The 19,754-nt window shown below is 41.1% G+C and overlaps 1 protein-coding gene across 1 annotated transcript; it reads left to right on the top strand.

The window, feature by feature from the left end:
• The first annotated feature begins 7,917 nt into the window (after positions 1 to 7,917).
• LOC109204115 (signal-regulatory protein beta-2) lies at positions 7,918 to 10,314 on the top strand. Its single transcript, XM_019364355.2, has 6 exons — positions 7,918 to 7,986; positions 8,087 to 8,410; positions 8,503 to 8,859; positions 9,093 to 9,212; positions 9,963 to 10,018; positions 10,112 to 10,314. Exons 1-6 carry the CDS (start codon positions 7,944 to 7,946, stop codon positions 10,184 to 10,186), a joined length of 975 nt encoding a protein of 324 aa, XP_019219900.1. The 5' UTR covers positions 7,918 to 7,943; the 3' UTR covers positions 10,187 to 10,314.
• Positions 10,315 to 19,754: the final 9,440 nt, after the last annotated feature.

Consider the following 19,754-nt stretch of genomic DNA (forward strand, 5'->3'; position numbering starts at 1 on the left):
GAGTTTAGAAATGTGTTAGATAGGATGTAGAATTATTGTAGAGACACTGACACTGCCCTGGATGTAATAAAGGCCTGAGTGTGTCATAAACATAGGAGTAGATTTCTTGGAGACCCTCCTCCTCTTGAGCTGTGAAAGTAAGACAAAGAGAAGTTGATGCTCAGTGGAAATTCCCCAGGGGATACCTGGGTGGGGGTCTCAACATTTGTAACTGGATAACTGTGGTCTGGAAAGAGATTACTTTTATGACCGGCAGGAAGTCACACACACACACACAGTGCTTTGACTGTTACGACACACCCACACCCACATGCACACTCACTCACGTGCACTCACACATACACACGGGTACGCGCACACACAGGCACTCACGTGCTCGTGCATACACACAGACACAGAGTTTGCAGCACACCATGGGGGTTTTATGATGGGTCCCTTCTACAAAACTGTGTTTCACAGACAAAGGAGTGAAGATCTGCAGAGGGACGTCTTCCCTTCTAGAAGATGCATGCTTAAATGAAGATGATTAAAGTTGAATAAAGGTTTTGTGAAATAACTACTGAGTCTGGTGCCGTCTCTGGATGCCCGAGGAATAAAAAGAACCGGGGTGAAACTGATTTCGTAACACCACCCATGTGGCAAGCAGTGACGGCACAGCAGGTGTGGAAGTGAGCCGGGGCTCAGAGGCAGATGGGCAGGCGGCCGGCATGCAGGACCACGCAGCATGCCGGCCTCTGTTGGAAGAGAGGCCGGACCAGACAGGACGCTGCTTCTTGGGCATGGCAGGAACCCCGCGCACCCCGACCTCCGTCTCCAGCTTGGCAGGTCCCACTGGCACGCCAGGACCTCCACCTCCTCACGCGGCTCCTCCAGCTCTCCTGGCTTGAGCAGCCCTTTATGTACCTCCTCCACTTCTGGTAAGAACAGAGTCTCATGAGCCTCCTCCACCTTAGCCTGGGCAGGTTGCAGACACGGTGGTTCCTCTGCGGCCCTCCTCCGAGGGGCCGGGACGGGTGCAGGCACCTGCTGGGCCCCAGCCGCTCCCAATGCTTCTCAACTGTTCCAATACTCCTGACACATATGGGATCACTAAGGGTTTTCCCTTATGCAGCAGTTATCCTTCTTGTGTCCTGGATTGCCTGGAGCTTTCATTGGTTTATGGTATACATCACTTTTTACATGTCCCACATTACTGATGGAATCTCACAGTCTAAGAAGGCTAACCTGTCATTTTCCATAACCTCCCTGGTGAACTTGATGTGTTTGTCCACAGACTTAATGTGATCCCTAAATTGTGGTAGTTCCTGAGATTTGAGCTTGACCCAGGTGTTATCCACATACCTGAACTAATGACTTGGTGGTGTTCCAGGGTAGGATAACAAAGCCCTCTTTTCCACCTTTTCCATGTACAAGTTTTCCACACTGGGTGAAAAAGAGGAACCCATGGCCCACCCATGTTTCCACCTGTAGTAGTTCTGGGACACTAACCCAGTCAACTCTTCCAACTTACTCGGTGTTGCTTAGCGTGCAATATCAGCCTCGGATCCCGCCGATCGTCATTCGTCGGGGAGAGAAAACGGACAGCTAATCCACCGGCCCGATGACAAATTCTCACGTCTCGCTGACGTCAGGGTTCTCTCCTCGGTGAATGCCGACTCCAGGGATCCGGCGTCGAAGGACCAATTAATGATAGGTTTGTAGCTTGAACCTATTCGCTGGAACGTTGAAGGCAATGTGATTACACAGCAAGCAAGACACGAGTAGGCAACATTCTTTATGTTTCACGTGCACGGGAGAGAACTGGACAGGCGCCGTTCCTTCGCTTGACCCCAGTTGCTCTCGTCCGTTCCCCCGTAACACTGCTCTTTTATTGTGGTTACATGAATATGCATAGGTTCATTAACATATGACATCTTATAGGTATACATGTGAACAAGGAATACCTTGTGTGTGTGTGAGCTGCTGACCAAAAGGGTCATAAAGCAGGAACAACATCCTAGGTCATAAAGAGGGTAACCTCCCCACACCCAATCTATGGTTCACCCTAGATAACACAGTGAAGCCATACAAAGGGCAGGAAGTTTTACCACATCAGACCTTCACAAGGATGTTTGCCTGTGATAAAACACTACAGCCCCCCACTCAGAACCTCGAGAATCTGGGGAGGGGAGAACAAAAGAATTCCTTTCAACACACAGTTAAAGTACAAATGGTAAGAATAAAAATGACAAACATTTAACAATTCACTCTAACACTCATCCTTGTATATGAAATTTATGGAATGAAGACACAGATCAAACACACTTGGTGCTGAGAGTCGTCCTGTTGTTCAGGTTTGGGTCATCCTGTTATCTCTTACTACCTCCACTGCTTCAATGAGTGGAAGACAAGTGAAGAGAGATGTGACATCATACAAGACCATTGTTTCATCTGCATTCATAACGTCAGCGCTCATCTTCTCAACAAAATTAAAGGTCTTCTGGATGTGGTGTTTAGAGCTGCCTAGAAACGGGTTGACGATCGAAGTCAGAAACTTGCTGTAGGTAAATGAGCTGATCATACAGTTACTTTGAAGGTACACTCTGTTTATATATCTTCAATAAACCATACAGACTAGGTGTAGCTTCTCCTGGGTATAGCCTATGGGATGAGGTCCATTCAGTAACATTGTCTTGCTCTAACTGCTTCAGACAGGTGCTCATAAGTACTTTTGTACCTGAGCAGTAACAAGATTTTCTCATGACAGTCTTTCTGGTTTAGTAAAGCTGTGTATCTACCCTTGTCTGCCAAAAGGATGATAATGTTGTTGTATTTACTGAGTGATGTGAGTGCCTTCCTCTCCTCCATACTGATGTTGGATCTGGGGGCTTTGCATTACTGAGACAGGCCAACTTTTGTCCACAGTTGCTCTGTTTCTATGTCTGCAATGTTGTTGTTTTGAATTGCTTGTTCTGTGGCTGTGATCAGTTCCACTACTGGGACTTTAATGTTGCTTTAAACAGCCAACACTTTCAATATAGTTTACCACTTTAAAAACATTTACTGTTGTCAGAAATTGGAATAATTATTGTGTATTACAAATATATATAAACAAATTCATTATGCAGTAGCTCAAAATAGACTGTTAACAAAAAAACTGCATAAACTGTCCAAAATTACTGTACTTCTTCACTTCTGATCATTGTATTTAGATGCCATTGTGACCCAGCTATTTCAGATAGCTTCACATTATGTTTCACTCTACATCCTATACTTCTAGACTTTAGCACTGTACTGTGCAAAATGTTGTGCCACTACTATTTTTTTTATATTTTAGTACCAAGATGGGAAATAGCAGACTGAGTGACTGCAAAAATTGATGAAAATACGGTATATAAGACAAAAATTGAGCTTATATGATTCTGAATACCTTGAAAATAAATATTTGGTGTGTAGTTTTCCAAGCCAACCACTTTTTAAACTATCCTGTGCTTCTCCAATGTCCTTAAATTTCCAATACACCATGGAACAAAGTTTTTGGGAAACACTATATCCTGTCAAACTGTGACGGGCTGTTTGTAACAAAATGTTTAAAAATGTTTAAAAATTAAATTCAAAATTGGTTCTTTGCTAAGTCATGTGCCAGTGGTCCATACGCTGAGTTAAGTCAGTACTACATGACTGAGCAAACAAAAAAAAAGATCTTCAGAAAGTCTGGGGAACAGCGGCTCAAGAGTAGTGGTGTGCGATACTGCACATTTTGGTATCGATCCGATACAACGTAAATATGGGCTAGTATCGCTGACACCGATAGGGATACTTTTCAATAAATAAGGTTGATACGTCATTGAATTGCGAAATCTCAATTAATTTTCATGACCTTAAGTGTTTTTTGTGATGTTTCCTTTTTTATTATTAAACAGTTAAAATCCAGGACATAATTAGGACAACGTTTATAATTAAATAGAAAATGCTTTATTACTGTTGCAGGGCGTGGTCTGTGACGCCGCTGCAGATGAGATGGACTCACCTGCAGCAGCATCTACAATCACGCCTCTCTGGCTTAAAACCTGTGCTCTGCTTGTGTTGTTGTTGTTGGTGGTGGTGATGTGTATGGCTGGCAGTGGGATAGCTGCAGCCATTTAATGTAGTGTTACAGCAACTGTGTGATTATTGTAAGAATAAATGATGCTGCGAAGCATGAAAATGCCATCGGGTCTGCCGTGGTGGTTTACAGTGGTGCCGAAACCCAGGAAGGAGGACGCTGCGGACCCAGGACTTGGCCAACTGAAAGAGGAGGCTGAGCTAGCGGCCACGCAGCGGGAGCAGGCATTGGTGTTACGCCGCCGGCAAGAAGAGCTGCAGGACCAGACTGACCGTGACCTACAGAGGATGAAGAATCTGGCGGCTCTGATCCGGTGACAAAACGTCCTACTTTGCCAAAACATCCTACCATAGCATAAATTTATAGTCATGTCTATCAAGCTGTGCTACCTTATCAGAATATACTACCTTACGTGGTTTATCCCTCCATTGTACATATCTATGGGTAGGACGTTCTGATGGCCAAATCACACTATCAAAACGTGCTTCATGCTTGGATTTATTTAGGTAGGACATTCTGATGACCAAGTTTACAGAAGTTTAGAAGTACTAAATCAAGACTTGAAATGTGACTTCAACTGAGACTATAATTGGGGTATTTTTGCACAAAAAACAAAATGCATGTTAGCTTGAAAAGTTAACAAATTGACAACAGCTTAAGGAAGGCAAGTATCAACTGTAATAAAGAAGTAAAACATAAAATACTAACCTTTTTTCGTACGCACGACATCGGGGTAGGATCAATTAATAGGCATGTACTATTAACACCGAAAACATGGTGATCACTGATCACTGGCCTACTTTGTCAAAACACGTTGATCAATTTTATTTGATCAGTAGTTGTTGATCAATGGTCATGACAGTTTGCAGTTTTCGCCAGTGGTGCTAGTTTCAGTTGTTTCAGAAACGCTAAGTCGAGATGAACAGAATTAACTTTTTGGGATTATGATCTTTCCCTTGTTTGCAAATGCACAAAAGAAAACAAAAAAAAGAATTTGTTGTCTGGGAAGGGGTGGGGATTTACATTCTCTTCTATCTGAAGTTGCTGGAAGCTCACTAAATATCGGGGCGATCGTGGCTCAAGAGTTGGGAGTTCGCCTTGTAATCAGAAGGTTGCCGGTTCGAGCCCCGGTTTGGACAATCTCGGTTGTTGTGTCCTTGGGCAAGACACTTCACCTGTTGCCTACTGGTGGTGGTCAGAGGGCCCGGTGGCGCCAGTGTCCGGCAGCCTCGCCTCTGTCAGTGCGCCCCAGGGCAGCTGTGGCTACAACGTAGCTTGCCATCACCAGTGTGTGACTGTGTGTGTGTGAATGGGTGGATGACTGGTTGTGTAAAGTGCTTTGGGGTCCTTAGGGACTAGTAAAGCACTATACAAATACAGGCCAGGCCATTTAAATAGCTGTGCAGCAAAATTGTTCCACACATCACAAATGACCCCATACGTTTTGCAACCTTCACTTATGGTCATTTAAGTTTTAGACTTGAGCAAACTCTATCGGACATATGATTGATCAATGTAAAATAATGCATGGTATATGCTTTTTCACACTTTATTCTGGCTACTCAATGTACACACCATTACATTTATACATATGAAAGTCAAAAAGTTCATTTTAACCTAAAGAAAAGTAAAATTGTCAAGCAAAGAATTGTCAATGAACATGTAAGTGATAAGACTAAATCATATTTGTTAATTCAGGGAAAAGATTTCCAGTAGCTTTATATAACAGTATGATTTTTACTATTTTGCATAGACTGAAAGTGGAAGGTGGACATTAGCTGAACTATGCTGCACTGCATTTGTCAGGAAGTAAAACTACAGGAGGAAGGAGGAAATTAGAACGCACTGGAAACTAAAGAAACTGTGTATTCTCATGTTAAAAGCAGAGTGTGAAAGTGTATCTTTTAACACTTATTTCTTTCATTGAAAATGGAAAAGAACGTATTCCTAATCTTACTGAAAACTGTCAACTTATCTCAAAAGTTCTTAAAAGACACAGAATTAGCTCAACAAAATGTAATTTTTTTTCTGGCTCATTTATCTCACTTTGTGAAGGGCAATAATTCAGACTGCTCTTTGACACCTTTGAAGGACAAAATATCACACACCCAGACAAATAACAGGTTCAACCTGTAAGTTTACTCTGTAATGTGAATGTTAATTATTTCTTGCAGTACATACCACAACTAGTAGTTACTAGACTGTTAGTAACTAGCCACCTAGACATAGGAAAAAACTGTACTTTGCACTATTTGATGTTCCAATCATAAATGTCTTTCACAGCTTTCAGATACCACAGATTTCAAAGATTTCAAATAACCATATCTATCAATAAGCAGCTAAGGATTACATTGCCTTTTCTTCTCCAAGGATATAAATGGTCTTTAGTGTACTGTCTAAAAATGTTCTCAGCAGGAAATATGATATAATTCCAAATAGATGTGAAATAATAGCTAATAATTTTGCAGGAAACTGTTTAAAACAGTTACAATTACAAATTACAATACAACACATGTCGATATTTGCAAAAAAGACTTAACGTCATGGAGGGTTACCTGGACGGTTGTGTTGTGTTGAAGAGACAGCTGAGATTCACCTTTCTAAATTTGTTCCTTTATTTATGACCATAACATCCTAGTAGTGAATAAAAAGAAAAAAAACAACATCTCAAGACTTTTAAACTTAGTTTTAGTGACTGTGTGAGGTGAATTATTCAATAGGGATCAGAGTAGAGGTACAATTTCTGCTTTTGCAACATTAGAAGGAGTCAACAAGGTTGTGCGCGGGTATCTGACGTGGACGCCTGTTTTGACACCTTCTATTTGGGGTGCATGTTTTCATGCATGTTTTACCCCAGGGTGGACTCCAGCCTGGGCAACACAGTCCCAGAAAAAGGCTAGGAATATATAATTAAGTAGATTTTTTAATTAAATATATATATATATATATATATATATATATATATATATATATATATATATATATATATGTGTGTGTGTGTGTGTATATGTGTGTGCGAAATCTTCATGAATTACTCATTGTACAATTTCAACTTTTTTTTTCATTTCTTACTGGAAATGGGGGCATGGATTGAGCATGTATTATGCAGAACAAAATTAAATTGATGCTCAAACACCCAGTTGATGGGAGTTTATACAGAGCCTTATACAGAGGGAAATTTTTTCTTGCCATAGATGTATACATGTGATACCATAACTACTGACATGATACCTGTTGTTGTCATGAAATTACTGTAAGTTTTCAACCCTCTAATTTCACCATGGGCTTCGTGTGTGTATGTGTGTGTGTGTGTGTGACTACTAAGCTGTTTGCTATGTAATTTGCTCCCAAAAATGCCCATAAGCTTTGGTTTTTGAAAAGGCTAAATCATTTGCTTTAGTGAAGCAACATGAGTTCAGGCCTTCTCGTTGGCTCTTTGAAGGTACAAAATGCAATGATAAATCAAAATGAACAATAAACTTACGAAATTTCTCTTTGAAATGCAAAATGTGAAATTTTTCTGAGGTATTTCTTGCAGTAAATACTACAAACAGCAGTTCGGACTGTGCTGATTACTCTTTTAGGGCTTAAGTTTTATCAAGAATACTTTTAACAAGAATAACTATAACCCGTAGGGAACAGTGTTCGAGTTAACAAAATGGGCAGTTACAATACAAGATGAAAGAAGGTGAGAGGTTTTGCAAAGCTCAGGAGGAGGCAAATGTGACAGGAAGTCTACATTTGAATCTATTCTGTACTGACCAATCAGAAGCATTTCACTGTCTTACCGAATACAGCAATTTCACCTCTTTTATTCACTGAAATACCAGCCAAGTCCTCAACAAGGAGCAGTGTCACGATGGTCATGTTATGGATTATATTGCTTTTACTTCATCAAGGATGTAAGTGTGCATTTAAATTTATTAAAAATGTTCTAGATTGAGAATTTAATGTCAAATGGATGTGTAGAGAAAACCATAACTTTTCTATATTCTAATTCAGATACTCTAGTTCCAGTGAAAACTGTTCAGCTTGGTGAACCAGCGAACATAACATGTGCTTTGCCCAGTGGGGTCAGCATTAAAGGAGTCCACTGGTACAAGCAGAGTGTCGGAGATACTCTCAAATTAATAGTGTCACTGGTTAAAACTGCAACACCTGAGTATGGTCAAGAAATATTTAAATCAAGATTTCAAGCAAATTATGATAAGAAATTTAGCAACCTGACCATTTTGAAAGCAGTCCAAGACGATGAGGGAATCTATCACTGTGGAATCATAGGGTGGATTAATCCTGAGTGGACTGGAACATATTTGTTAGTAAAAGGTAAGTTAGTAATACACTGCCATACTTTTATAAACTTTAAAAGTGTTTTGAGGCATGTTATAAAGAATGCATTTGTGTTTTGTATTCCACAGGAAATAATGAGACAGCATCAAATTATACTGTTGTTCAATGGCCAACAGTGTTAAATCCACTGCGTTCAGGAAATTCAATGACTCTCCAGTGTTCAGTCTATTCGGACTCTGACAAGATGTGTCCCAGAGATTATAATGTGTTCTGGTTCAGAGCTGGATCAGATCAATTACACCCAAGCATCATCTACACTGATGGAAACAGACACAGTGAAAGTGAAATAATATCAGACTCACAGGAGAGGTGTCTTTATCGCTTCTCTAAGAATGTCAGCTCATCTGATGCTGGGACTTACTACTGTGCTGTGGCCACATGTGGGGAGATATTATTTGGAAATGGAACTAAACTGGACATTGAAGGTATTTGGTGTTAAGTACTTTAATCTATACTATATATTCACAAAAAATGGTTTTGGGGAATTTTTTTTTTGTAGCGCAATCAACACAATCAGCATTTTTCAAATGGCAATATTAATAGTTTGCTTGGCCATCTCTCTGGAAATGTTGATTAATCTGCAACCGCTGACCGGTAGGTTTCAGTGTTTTTTAGAATCATCAATAATTTCCTGTCTTGTTTTTTTGTTTTTTTCTAGAGCAAAAATCAGGTTCTGAATTTACTGTGCTGGTTATGGCAATAATCTTCTTGGTTATTTCTGTGACTCTCATTATTGTTTGTTGTCGAACTCCAAGAGGAATATGTGAACAATGCAAAGGTAAGTGTTGTTCATGGTAAGAAAAGTCACTCAAACATCATTCTAGTAATGTGCGATACCACTGATTTCCTTTCCAATCTGACACCAAGTAAAATTCAAGCTGATATTGATGATATTGATCTGATACCTATAATAGAGCTGCGAAACACTTAAAATATACATTATTACCTATCTGTGTTATGTATGATTATCTATCTGTGTTATGTATGATTATCTATCTGTGTTATGTATTTTTAAGCAGTATTTTAAACTTTTAAAGCCTACAATGACTTTTTACTGCAAGTACTCTGTATATTTTAATGATACCCAACCTATATAATCCACTTTAAATCTTCTACAACCAACTGAATCTGTTTGAGTTGATCTTAGGGACACAAATATTATTTTAAGCTGAACTCATAAAGCTATTTATTGTAGCATGTATTTTTTTCATTTCTTATTTCATAACGATATCTATTAATGCACATTAGAACAAATGGGATTGAATTCCCATTATTTAAACATTGGCACAAAAATTCGCACACTTTCCAAAATTCAGCAACAATGCTACGCGTCACCAACAGCTCCAGATTTTATTCCTCTGTAATTGGATACTTCCCATCATCATATTCTGTTTTATTACTTTTGTGTCTGACAAGGTTTATGGTCTTGCAACGTGGCCCAAACCACATCTTGGCCGCATCATTCTAACAAACATTATTCAATAAAACTGGACTCACATTTGTGTTGTGATTTTGTCTATCAACACAGATGCAGTTGCTTTGCAAACAAATCTGACAGCAAAAGGAGATCAGGAAATTTTGCAGGTAATGCTGAAAAATATCAGGACCAAGTTTTCAGTATCTTTTAATGCATGCCTTTGTAAATAAGTCTCACCATTTTTTTGTTTTTTTCATCAGACAGATGACGACTCATTGGTTTATTCTGTAGCAATTTTCTCTTGTGGAAAAATTAGATACAGGAACAAAGACTAGATACAGGACTACAGAACCTGCAGAAGATGAGAAATGATTTGAAGGCTCTTGAGCTGGATTGATATATAGACAAATATAACTCTTGCCTTTTTCAGTTGGGTTAGAAATGTACTTGTTCTTCTAGCTAACCTAATTTTCTTTTCCATGTTTATCGATAATTTTGTTGACAGAAATAAATAGTTACAATGATAATTTTCACTGTTAAGTTTTCCCAATAGACGTAATTGCTATGAAAGCCATCTATGAATGATTTTTTTTTTTTTTTTTTTGTGGAGCTTTTCTCTTCTCTTCTTTTGACATGTTTCTAGATATTCTTGTATCTGGATTTATTTCTCCATGTCATCTATAAAAAGGAAAGATGGAAACAGTGGATGTATTACTTCCTTCTTAGTAGACAGAAAGAAAATAGTGTATTTATATACAATTATATTACATGAAATGAAAAAATCTATTTTATGCAATTTCTTTAAGTGTTCAGCATGGCTACTTTTTAAAATGTTGATGCATGCTTTTATTTTGTGTTCATTTTATTCAATTATGACCTTCATGTTTTGAAAATATCTCAGTCAGTATATGTTGATTTGAAATGAATAAAAAGTTACTGACTTTTGTTTTGTTTATTTAATGGACTCAGTTGTACAATAGTTAACACAACACAAATAAACTAGAAGGACATCAAATTGCATTCTTCATGTCAGAAGTAGGCCTTACATTTTTTGGCGTCTGTCATTAATTATGGGCGCATCAAGAATGAATTTAAAAATCACAGTAAAATAACTTTATTGGGTGATTGTGACACTTGTTCAGCTTCAGACTTATCTCACGTCTTTAGGAAAATTCAGTGGGACTGAAGTTAAAACTGTACTGTAACATATGTGAGTGTATGGGCAGTACGGTGGTGCACTGTTCACTGTCATTTCACATGAAGGTTCCTGGTTCAAATCAATCATATGGTTGTCTGACATATGACAGCTTGGTATATACACTAGCAGGTTACCTTGGCAACCAGAGTCTGGAATGCCTGTCAACAACTTATAGTTGATGACAAGTAATGCACGGCAAAGCGAAGTGCAACAAGCGAATTCTTCCGTGCAGATACACTTTTACCTTTTTGTAAGCAAGCATATGTTATGGTGGGGTCTTAACATATTTTGTGGCAGTCTGTTGCACCGAGCTTGACAAAGAGGGACTTTGAACAAAATTTTAAGTTTCACAGTTCAACTTTATTAGAATTTTTTAAAAGTGCTCTTGAGCAGCTGTTCCGCAGACTTTTTGAAGGTCTTTCAAAAGTTTTACTTTGGACAAGTTTTACTGTTTTGCACTCATTGTATTCCAGATTTTTTTTTTTTCTTCAGTCACTAAGTACTGACTTAACCTAACTTAGGGTGTGAACCACTGACACATAATAGATGATTTAGCAAAGAACCAATTTTGAATTGTATTTTTTGTTACAGTCACAGCGTGACAGGAAATAAGGCGTTTCCCAAAAACTTGTGGAATCGTTGCATGGTTTATTGGAAATTTAAGGAAATTGGAGAAGCACAGGATAGTTTAAAAAGGGCTTGGCTTTGAAAACTACCTACCAAATATTCACTTTCAAGGTCATCAGAATCATATAAGCTCAATTTGTGTCTTATATAATATGTTTTCATCAACTTTGGCAGTCAGTCAGTCTGCTATTTCCCATTTTGGCACTAAAATATAAAGAAATGAGTAGTGGCACAACATTTTGCACAGTGCAGTATTTTTTTTGTTGTGTTATACAATGCTAAAGACTAGAAGTATGGAATGTAGAGTGAAACATAATGTGAAGCTAGCTGAAATAGCTGGGTCACGATGGCATCTAAACACAACGATCAGAAGTGAAGAAGTACATTAATTTTGGACAATTTATGCAGTTTTTGTTAACAGTATATTTTGAGCCACTGCAAAGTGTTTTTGTTTATATATATTTGTAATAAACAATAATTATTCCAATTTCTGACAACAGAAAAATGTTTCTAAAGGGGTAAACTATAATGAAAGTGTTGGTTGCTTAAAGCAACATTAAAGTCCCAGTAGTGGAACTGATCACAGCCACAGAACAAGCAATTCAAAACAACAACATTGCAGACATAGAAACACAGCAGCTGTGGACAAAAGTTAGCCTGTCTCAGTAATGCAAAGCCCCTAGATTGAACATCAGCATGGAGGAGAGGAAGGCACTCACATCACTCAGTAAATACAACAACATTATCATCCTTTTGGCAGACAAGGGTAGATGCACAGCTTTGCTAAACCAGAAAGACTGTCATGAGAAGTCTTGTTACTGCTCAGGTACAAAAGTACTTATGAGCACCTGTCTGAAGCAGTTAGAGCAAGACAATGTTACTGAATGGACCTCATCCCATAGGCTATACCCAGGGGAAGCTACACCTAGTCTGTATGGTTTATTGAAGATATATAAACAGGGTGTACCTTTAAACCAACTGTCTGTATGATCAGCTCATTTACCTAGAACAAATTTCTAGTTCGATCCTCAACCCGTTTGTAGGCAGCTCTAAACACCACATCCAGAAGACATTGAATTTAGTTGAGAAGACGAGCAATGTCATTATGGAAGCAGATGAAACAATGGTCTTGTATTATGTTACATCTCTTTTCACTTGTCTTCCAGTCATTGAAGCAGTGGAAGTAGTAAGAAATAACAGGATGACCCCAACCTCAGCAAAAGGACCACTCTCAGCACCGACCAAGTGTGTTTGGTCTTGGAACTGTGTCTTAATTCCATAAATTTCATATACAAGGATGAATACTACAGGTGGAAACATGGGTAGGCCATAGGTTCCTCTGTTTCACCCAGTGTGGAAAACTTGTGCATGGAAGAGGTGGAAAAGAGGGCTTTGTTATCCTATCCTGGAACACCATTAAGTCATTGGTTCAGGTATGTGGATGACGCCTGGGTGAAACTCAAATCTCAGGAACTACCACAATTCACTAATCACATTAACTCTGTGGACAAACACATCAAGTTCACCAGGGAGGATATGAAAATGACAGGTTAGCCTTCTTAGACTGTGAGATTTCCATCAGTAATGTGGAACATTTAAAAGGTGATGTATACCATTAACCAATGAAAGCTCCAGGCAATCCAGGACACAAGAAGGATGACTGCTGCCTAAGGGAAAACCCTTAGTGATCCCTTATGTGTCAAGAGTATTGGAACAGTTGAGAAGCATTTTCTCTAAACACCTCAGCTCTGTGGCTTTTAAACCTCAAAACATGCTGCACCAAAAATTGGTCCACTCTAAGGATCGGGTCCCCCAACACAAACAGAGTAATATACAGTGGCTTGCAAAAGTATTCGGCCCCCTGAGTCAATACTTTGTAGAACCACCTTTTGCTGCAATTACAGCTGCCAGTCTTTTAGGGTATGTCTCTACCAGCTTTGCACATCTAGAGACTGAAATCCTTGCCCATTCTTCTTTGCAAAACAGCTCCAGCTTAGTCAGATTAGATGGACAGCGTTTGTGAACAGCAGTTTTCAGATCTTACCACAGATTCTCAATTGGATTTAGATCTGGACTTTGACTGGGCCATTCTAACACATGGATATGTTTTGTTTTAAACCATTCCATTGTTGCCCTGGCTTTATGTTTAGGGTCATTGTCCTGCTGGAAGGTGAACCTCCGCCCCAGTCTCAAGTCTTTTGCAGACTCCAAGAGGTTTTCTTCCAAGATTGCCCTGTATTTGGCTCCATCCATCCTCCCATCAACTCTGACCAGCTTCCCTGTCCCTGCTGAAGAGAAGCACCCCAGAGCATGATGCTGCCACCACCATATTTGACAGTGGGGATGGTGTGTTCAGAGTGATGTGCAGTGTTAGTTTTCCACCACACATAGCGTTTTGCATTTTGGCCAAAAAGTTCCATTTTGGTCTCATCTGACCAGAGCACCTTCTTCCACATGTTTGCTGTGTCCCCCACATGGCTTGTGGCAAACTGCAAACCGGACTTCTTATGGTTTTCTGTTAACAATGGCTTTCTTCTTGCCACTCTTCCATAAAGGCCAACTTTGTGCAGTGCACGACTAATAGTTGTCCTATGGACAGATTCCCCCACCTGAGCTGTAGATCTCTGCAGCTCGTCCAGAGTCACCATGGGCCTCTTGGCTGCATTTCTGATCAGCGCTCTCCTTGTTCGGCCTGTGAGTTTAGGTGGACGGCCTTGTCTTGGTAGGTTTACAGTTGTGCCATACTCCTTCCATTTCTGAATGATCACTTGAACAGTGCTCCGTGGGATGTTCAAGGCTTGGGAAATCTTTTTGTAGCCTAAGCCTGCTTTAAATTTCTCAACAACTTTATCCCTGACCTGTCTGGTGTCTAAATCCAATCGAGAATCTGTGGCAAGATCTGAAAACTGCTGTTCACAAACGCTGTCCATCTAATCTGACTGAGCTGGAGCTGTTTTGCAAAGAAGAATGGGCAAGAATTTCAGTCTTTAGATGTGCAAAGCAGGTAGAGACATACCCTAAAAGACTGGCAGCTGTAATTGCAGCAAAAGGTGGTTCTACAAAGTATTGACTCAGGGGGCTGAATAATTACGCACACCCCACTTTGCAGTTATTTATTTGTAAAAAATGTTTGGAATCATGTATGATTTTCGTTCCACTTCTCACGTGTACACCACTTTGCATTGGTCTTTCACGTGGAATTCCAATAAAACTGATTCATGTTTGTGGCTGTAATGTGACAAAATGTGGAAAAGTTCAAGGGGGCCGAATACTTTTGCAAGCCACTGTAGTGTACGCTGTAAAGTGTCAGGAGGATTGCCATGATTTATACATCGGGGAAACCAAACGACCTCTGGCTAAATAGACAGCACAATACAGTAGAGCCACCTCGTAAGGCCAGAACTCCGCAGTTTATTCACACCTACAGTCAGTGGCCAATCTTTCAATGATGAGAATGTACACATCCTGGATATTGATGGGTATCGTTTAGGTTTTATCAGATACCGGTGCCAAACCGGTACTCTTGAAACGGTGCCGGTGCTTAAACAGTGCTCGAACCGGTGCTTAAAGAATGGAGAACACAAACTTTGTCCAAAAACCTCTCATGTTTAGCTGTTTTTTTGTAAAAAGATAACAATGTTAGCCTTTTCTGCAGCTATAGGGCATATCACTCCTGGCTGGAAGCAGTGCTTAAACAATGGAAAAAACACAAACTTTGTCCAAAAACCTCTCATGTTTAACTGTTTTCCACTTTTTCTTTGGTCATTTTAGCCTCTTTGGCCAGGGTGAAGGGAGTATCTGCCATCAAACAAGAAGACAGCCGCATGTAACTACGACGGTGTTTGCTAGTTCACCTTACGTGCATTAATTTAATAACGTGGTTAGCCTACTCAACGTAAATTACACACGAACAACATTAAGCTACTCACGCAGAGAAGAACGGCTGGTGCTGCCATCATCATCCGTCATCATTTCTGCCACACTGGCAGGGCTAGGGCCAGGACTCTCCTCTTTGGGTTCTTGGGGATGTTGCTAACTCCGGGTCCGATAACGGGCACCACACCCACAGTAGATGTGCTCGATGTGAGGTCTTGCAGCAAGCTATCAAATATGGTGCATTTCTCGGCTTTTAAAAAACACTATGCGTCGCCAGGTGTTTCATCAGATTTGAGGTGTTACCTCCTTTGCACAGTATCAGCTTAAAGCACTTGTTGCAGGCTGCTGAGTTTGCATCTTTTGTTGTGAAGTACAGCCAGACTTTTGACCGCTTCGCCTTGGGCATTTTTAATCTGTAGCTCTGCTCTAAAAGAATGTACATACCTGGACCCGCCTACTATCCTTGGAAAGGTAAAATGATTGGCTAGAATCCAAACTGTATGACATCTCAGGAAAAAAAAAAGCACCGAAATAAAGCACTGAAATGTGCGCTGCTTTTCGGTCTGGTTACTACCGTTTATGTCAGAACCGGTGCCATAATGACACTGGATACCGGTACCCATCCCTTATCCTGGACAGGGAGGAATGCTGGTTTGAGCAGGGAGTCAAGAAGGCCATTTTCTTTAAAAGGGAAAGACTATCTCTGAATCGAAGAGGGGGCCTAAGGGTACATCTTTCACCATCTCACAATGCTGTGATTGCAGCCGTTCCCCAAATATCTGTGAATGGTACTCATGGTCGATGATCAATGATCAATTTTCTTTGATCAGTAGTTGTTAATCAATGGTCATTACAATTTGCAGTTTTCGCCAGTGGTGCTAGTTTCAGTTATTTCAGAAACACTACGTCAAGATGAACAGAATTAACTTTTTGCGATTATGACCTTTCCCTAATTTGCAAATACACAAAAGAAAACAACAAAAAAAAGAATACATTTGTTATCTGAACTGGAAGCTCGCTAAATAGCTGTATAGCAAAAATGGTCCACACATCACAAACAATCCCTTTGATGCATTTCGCAACCTTCAGTTATGGTCATTTAAGTTTTAGACTTAAGCACACTCTGTCGGACATATGTCTGTGAAGGTTCTCAGTCATCCAGGTCATCGTAGTCAAAGGAGCTTGCAAAGAAAAGCGTCTGGACTTCTTTAAGTTGCTTGAAGACGTTTCACCTCTTATCCGAGAAGCTTCTTCAGTTCTAAGGTCAAATGCTGGAGAGTCCCAGATTTAAACCCAGTGGGAGTATCCCCCCAAAGAGGGACAAAAGGACCCCCTGATGATCCTCTAATCACCTGAGCCAAGGTGTGAAAATGGGTGTGGGTCCAATCAGCCAGGGTTTCGGGTGAGCTCATTGTGAAACCTGGCCCCACCTTATCATGCGATTTCCTGAGGTCAGATGGCCCAGGATGTGAGTGGGCGTTAAGGCGTCTGGGAGGGAACTCAAAACTGGATTATAGATGGCAGACAGTTGGTGTCGTAAACCACCACTCTGTTCAAAGATGGTCGCTCACAGTGGACATAGATGGCTTCTAGGGCGATCGTGGCTCAAGAGTTGGGAGCTCGCCTTGTAATCGGAAGATTGCCGGTTCGAGCCCCGGCTTGGCCAGTCTCGGTCGTTGTGTCCTTGGGCAAGACACTTCACCCGTTGCCTACTGGTGGTGGTCAGAGGGCCCGGTGGCGCCAGTGTCCGGCAGCCTCGCCTCTGTCAGTGCGCCCCAGGGTAGCTGTGGCTACAACGTAGCTTGCCATCACCAGTGTGTGAATGTGTGCATGAATGGGTGGATGACTGGAGGTGTAAAGCGCTTTGGGGTCTAGGGACTAGTAAAGCGCTATACAAAATACAGGCCATTTACCATTCTTTCACTCCTCTTTCAAACGATCTGTCCTCTCTGTCCAAATGTGAACATTGGCATCCTCGAAAGAGTGTCCTTTATCCTTAAGATGCAGATGGACTGCTGAGTCTTGTCCTGTGGAGGTGGCTCTTCTATGTTGTGCCATACGCTTGTGAAGTGGCTGTTTGGTCTCTCCAATGTAGAGGTCTGGGCATTACTCGCTGCACTGTACAGCTTACACCACGTTGTTAAGTTTGTTTTTGAAGTCAAAGGAGTTTGCAAAGAAAAGCGTCTGGACTTCTTTGAGTTGCTTGAAGACGTTTCACCTCTCATCCGAGAAGCTTCTTCAGTTCTGATTGGTGTGGGTCCCAATCAGCCAGGGTTTTGAAGTTTTGAAGTTTTGTCTTTCGGGTGAACCAGTTTTTGTCTGAGTGTGTTCTGTGTTGACAACATTATCCCCTCAAAAACAACAAACCCTGGATCACCAAGGAGCTCAAGGAAATCCTTAATAAATTAAAAACAGGATTTTCTTCACCGCTCTGCACTGGATAAAAAGGAGGTCAACAGGGAGGTCAAGAAGGCCATAAAACTGCTAAACTGGAGTATAAAACACAGGTGAAAAATAATTCACCACAGGGACCTCTGCTCAGCCTGGTAGGGCTTCAAAATCATGGCCTCTGTGAATACTGTGGGCACCACCCCCAGAACCATCCAGGTGGAGGGCAAACCCCTCCTCCCTCCTGACAACCTCAACGCTTTCTACACCAGGTTTGAGACGGACAATATCACCCAGCTGAGGAGTCCAGATCCTCACTCAAACTTGGCAGGTCTGCACTCACCCTCAGGACTGAGGACATGGTGTGAGCCCTCAGGAGACCAGGGAGAGGAGCTCACCCGGCCCTGACAACATCAGCAGTCGAGTTCTGAGGCACTGTGGCAACAAGGAAGTGTGTTCTGGACTCTATTTCAACACTCAATTGACAGTCACACCGTCCCCCAGCTGTGGAAACACTCCACAGTCATCCCCATCCCCAAAAGAAACAACCCAAAGTCTCTGAACGATCTTCGTCCTGTGGCCCTCACCTCCCTGATGAAGGACATGGAGAAGATCATAAAACAGCATATCGTAAGAGCAATTGACCCCCTGATGGACCCACTCCAGTTCTCTTACCGTGCACGCAGAGGTGTCCATGATGCAAAAATCTTCATCTTGGACTCCACCCGCGAACATCTGGAGCTCCTGACTCCTCTGCCAGATTTCTGTTTGCTGATTTCTCATCAGCATTCAACACTCTGCAGCCTCATATCCTGACCACTAAACTTTCCTCCCGATTTCACCTGGATGATCAGCTAATCCTGTGGATATTGGACTTTTTGACCAACAGGACTCAGAAAGTTCGGGTCAACAACTCTCTTTCTGGTCTCTGTTCCACCTCCACTGGCTCCCCAGGGCTGTGTGCTCTCCCCCCGCTCTTCATCCTCTACACCGATGACTGCAGATCCACACAGCCCAACTGTCACCTGTGAAATATGCTGTCGACACAGTTCTCCTGTCACTGCTGTCAGGCCCCTCACAACACCACAGGCCTGCTCTTCAGGAGTTTGTAGAGGGGTGTGACAGCTCCAAACTTTAACTGAATGTGAGCAAACCAAAGAGATGGTGGTGACCTTCTCCAGTAGTCAGGGATCTGGCTGCTTCAGTCACCACCGCCATCCACGGGAAGCCAGTTGAGGTAGTTGGAGTAAATACCTGGGAACCTTTTTGACAACCTCCTGAAATTCTCTGCCAACACAGAGGAGATTCAGGAGGTGCCACCAACGGCTATACCTCCTTAGGAAACTCAACTCCTTTGGAGTCAGTACACCCATCAAAATGACTTTTTACTATGCCTTTTTTTGGTTTTTGGTGTTGGGTGTTTAAACAGCTACTGACCTGTTTAATATGTAATTTGCTCTCAAAAATGCCCATAAGCTTTGGTTTTTGAAGAGGCTAAACCATTTGCTTCAGGCACGCAACATTATTCAGGCCTTCTCGTCAGCTCTTTTAAGGTAAAAAATGCAATGATCAGTCAAATGAACAATGAACTTACACACTTTCCTTTGAAATGCAAAATGTGGTGATTTTCTGAAGTATTTCAGGTATTTCTTGGAGTAAATGCCACAAACAGCAGTTGGGACTGTGCTGATTACTCTTTTAGTGCTTAAGATTTATTAAAAAGTTTTTAACAAGAATAACTATAACCCATAGGGAACAGTGTTCTAGTAACAAAATAGGCAGTTGCAATACAGATGAAAGAAGATGAGAGCTTT

Source organism: Oreochromis niloticus, linkage group LG2 (assembly GCF_001858045.2).
Source record: "Oreochromis niloticus isolate F11D_XX linkage group LG2, O_niloticus_UMD_NMBU, whole genome shotgun sequence".
NCBI lineage: Eukaryota > Metazoa > Chordata > Actinopteri > Cichliformes > Cichlidae > Oreochromis > Oreochromis niloticus.

Bases quoted from the DNA above. Each gene is read 5' to 3' on its own strand.
- LOC109204115 (XM_019364355.2), top strand. From the start codon at position 7,944: ATGGTCATGTTATGGATTATATTGCTTTTACTTCATCAAGGAT. The intron at 8,411-8,502 runs GTAAGTTAGTAA...TGTATTCCACAG, and splicing joins AACATATTTGTTAGTAAAAG to GAAATAATGAGACAGCATCA. The intron at 9,213-9,962 runs GTAAGTGTTGTT...CTATCAACACAG, and splicing joins AATATGTGAACAATGCAAAG to ATGCAGTTGCTTTGCAAACA.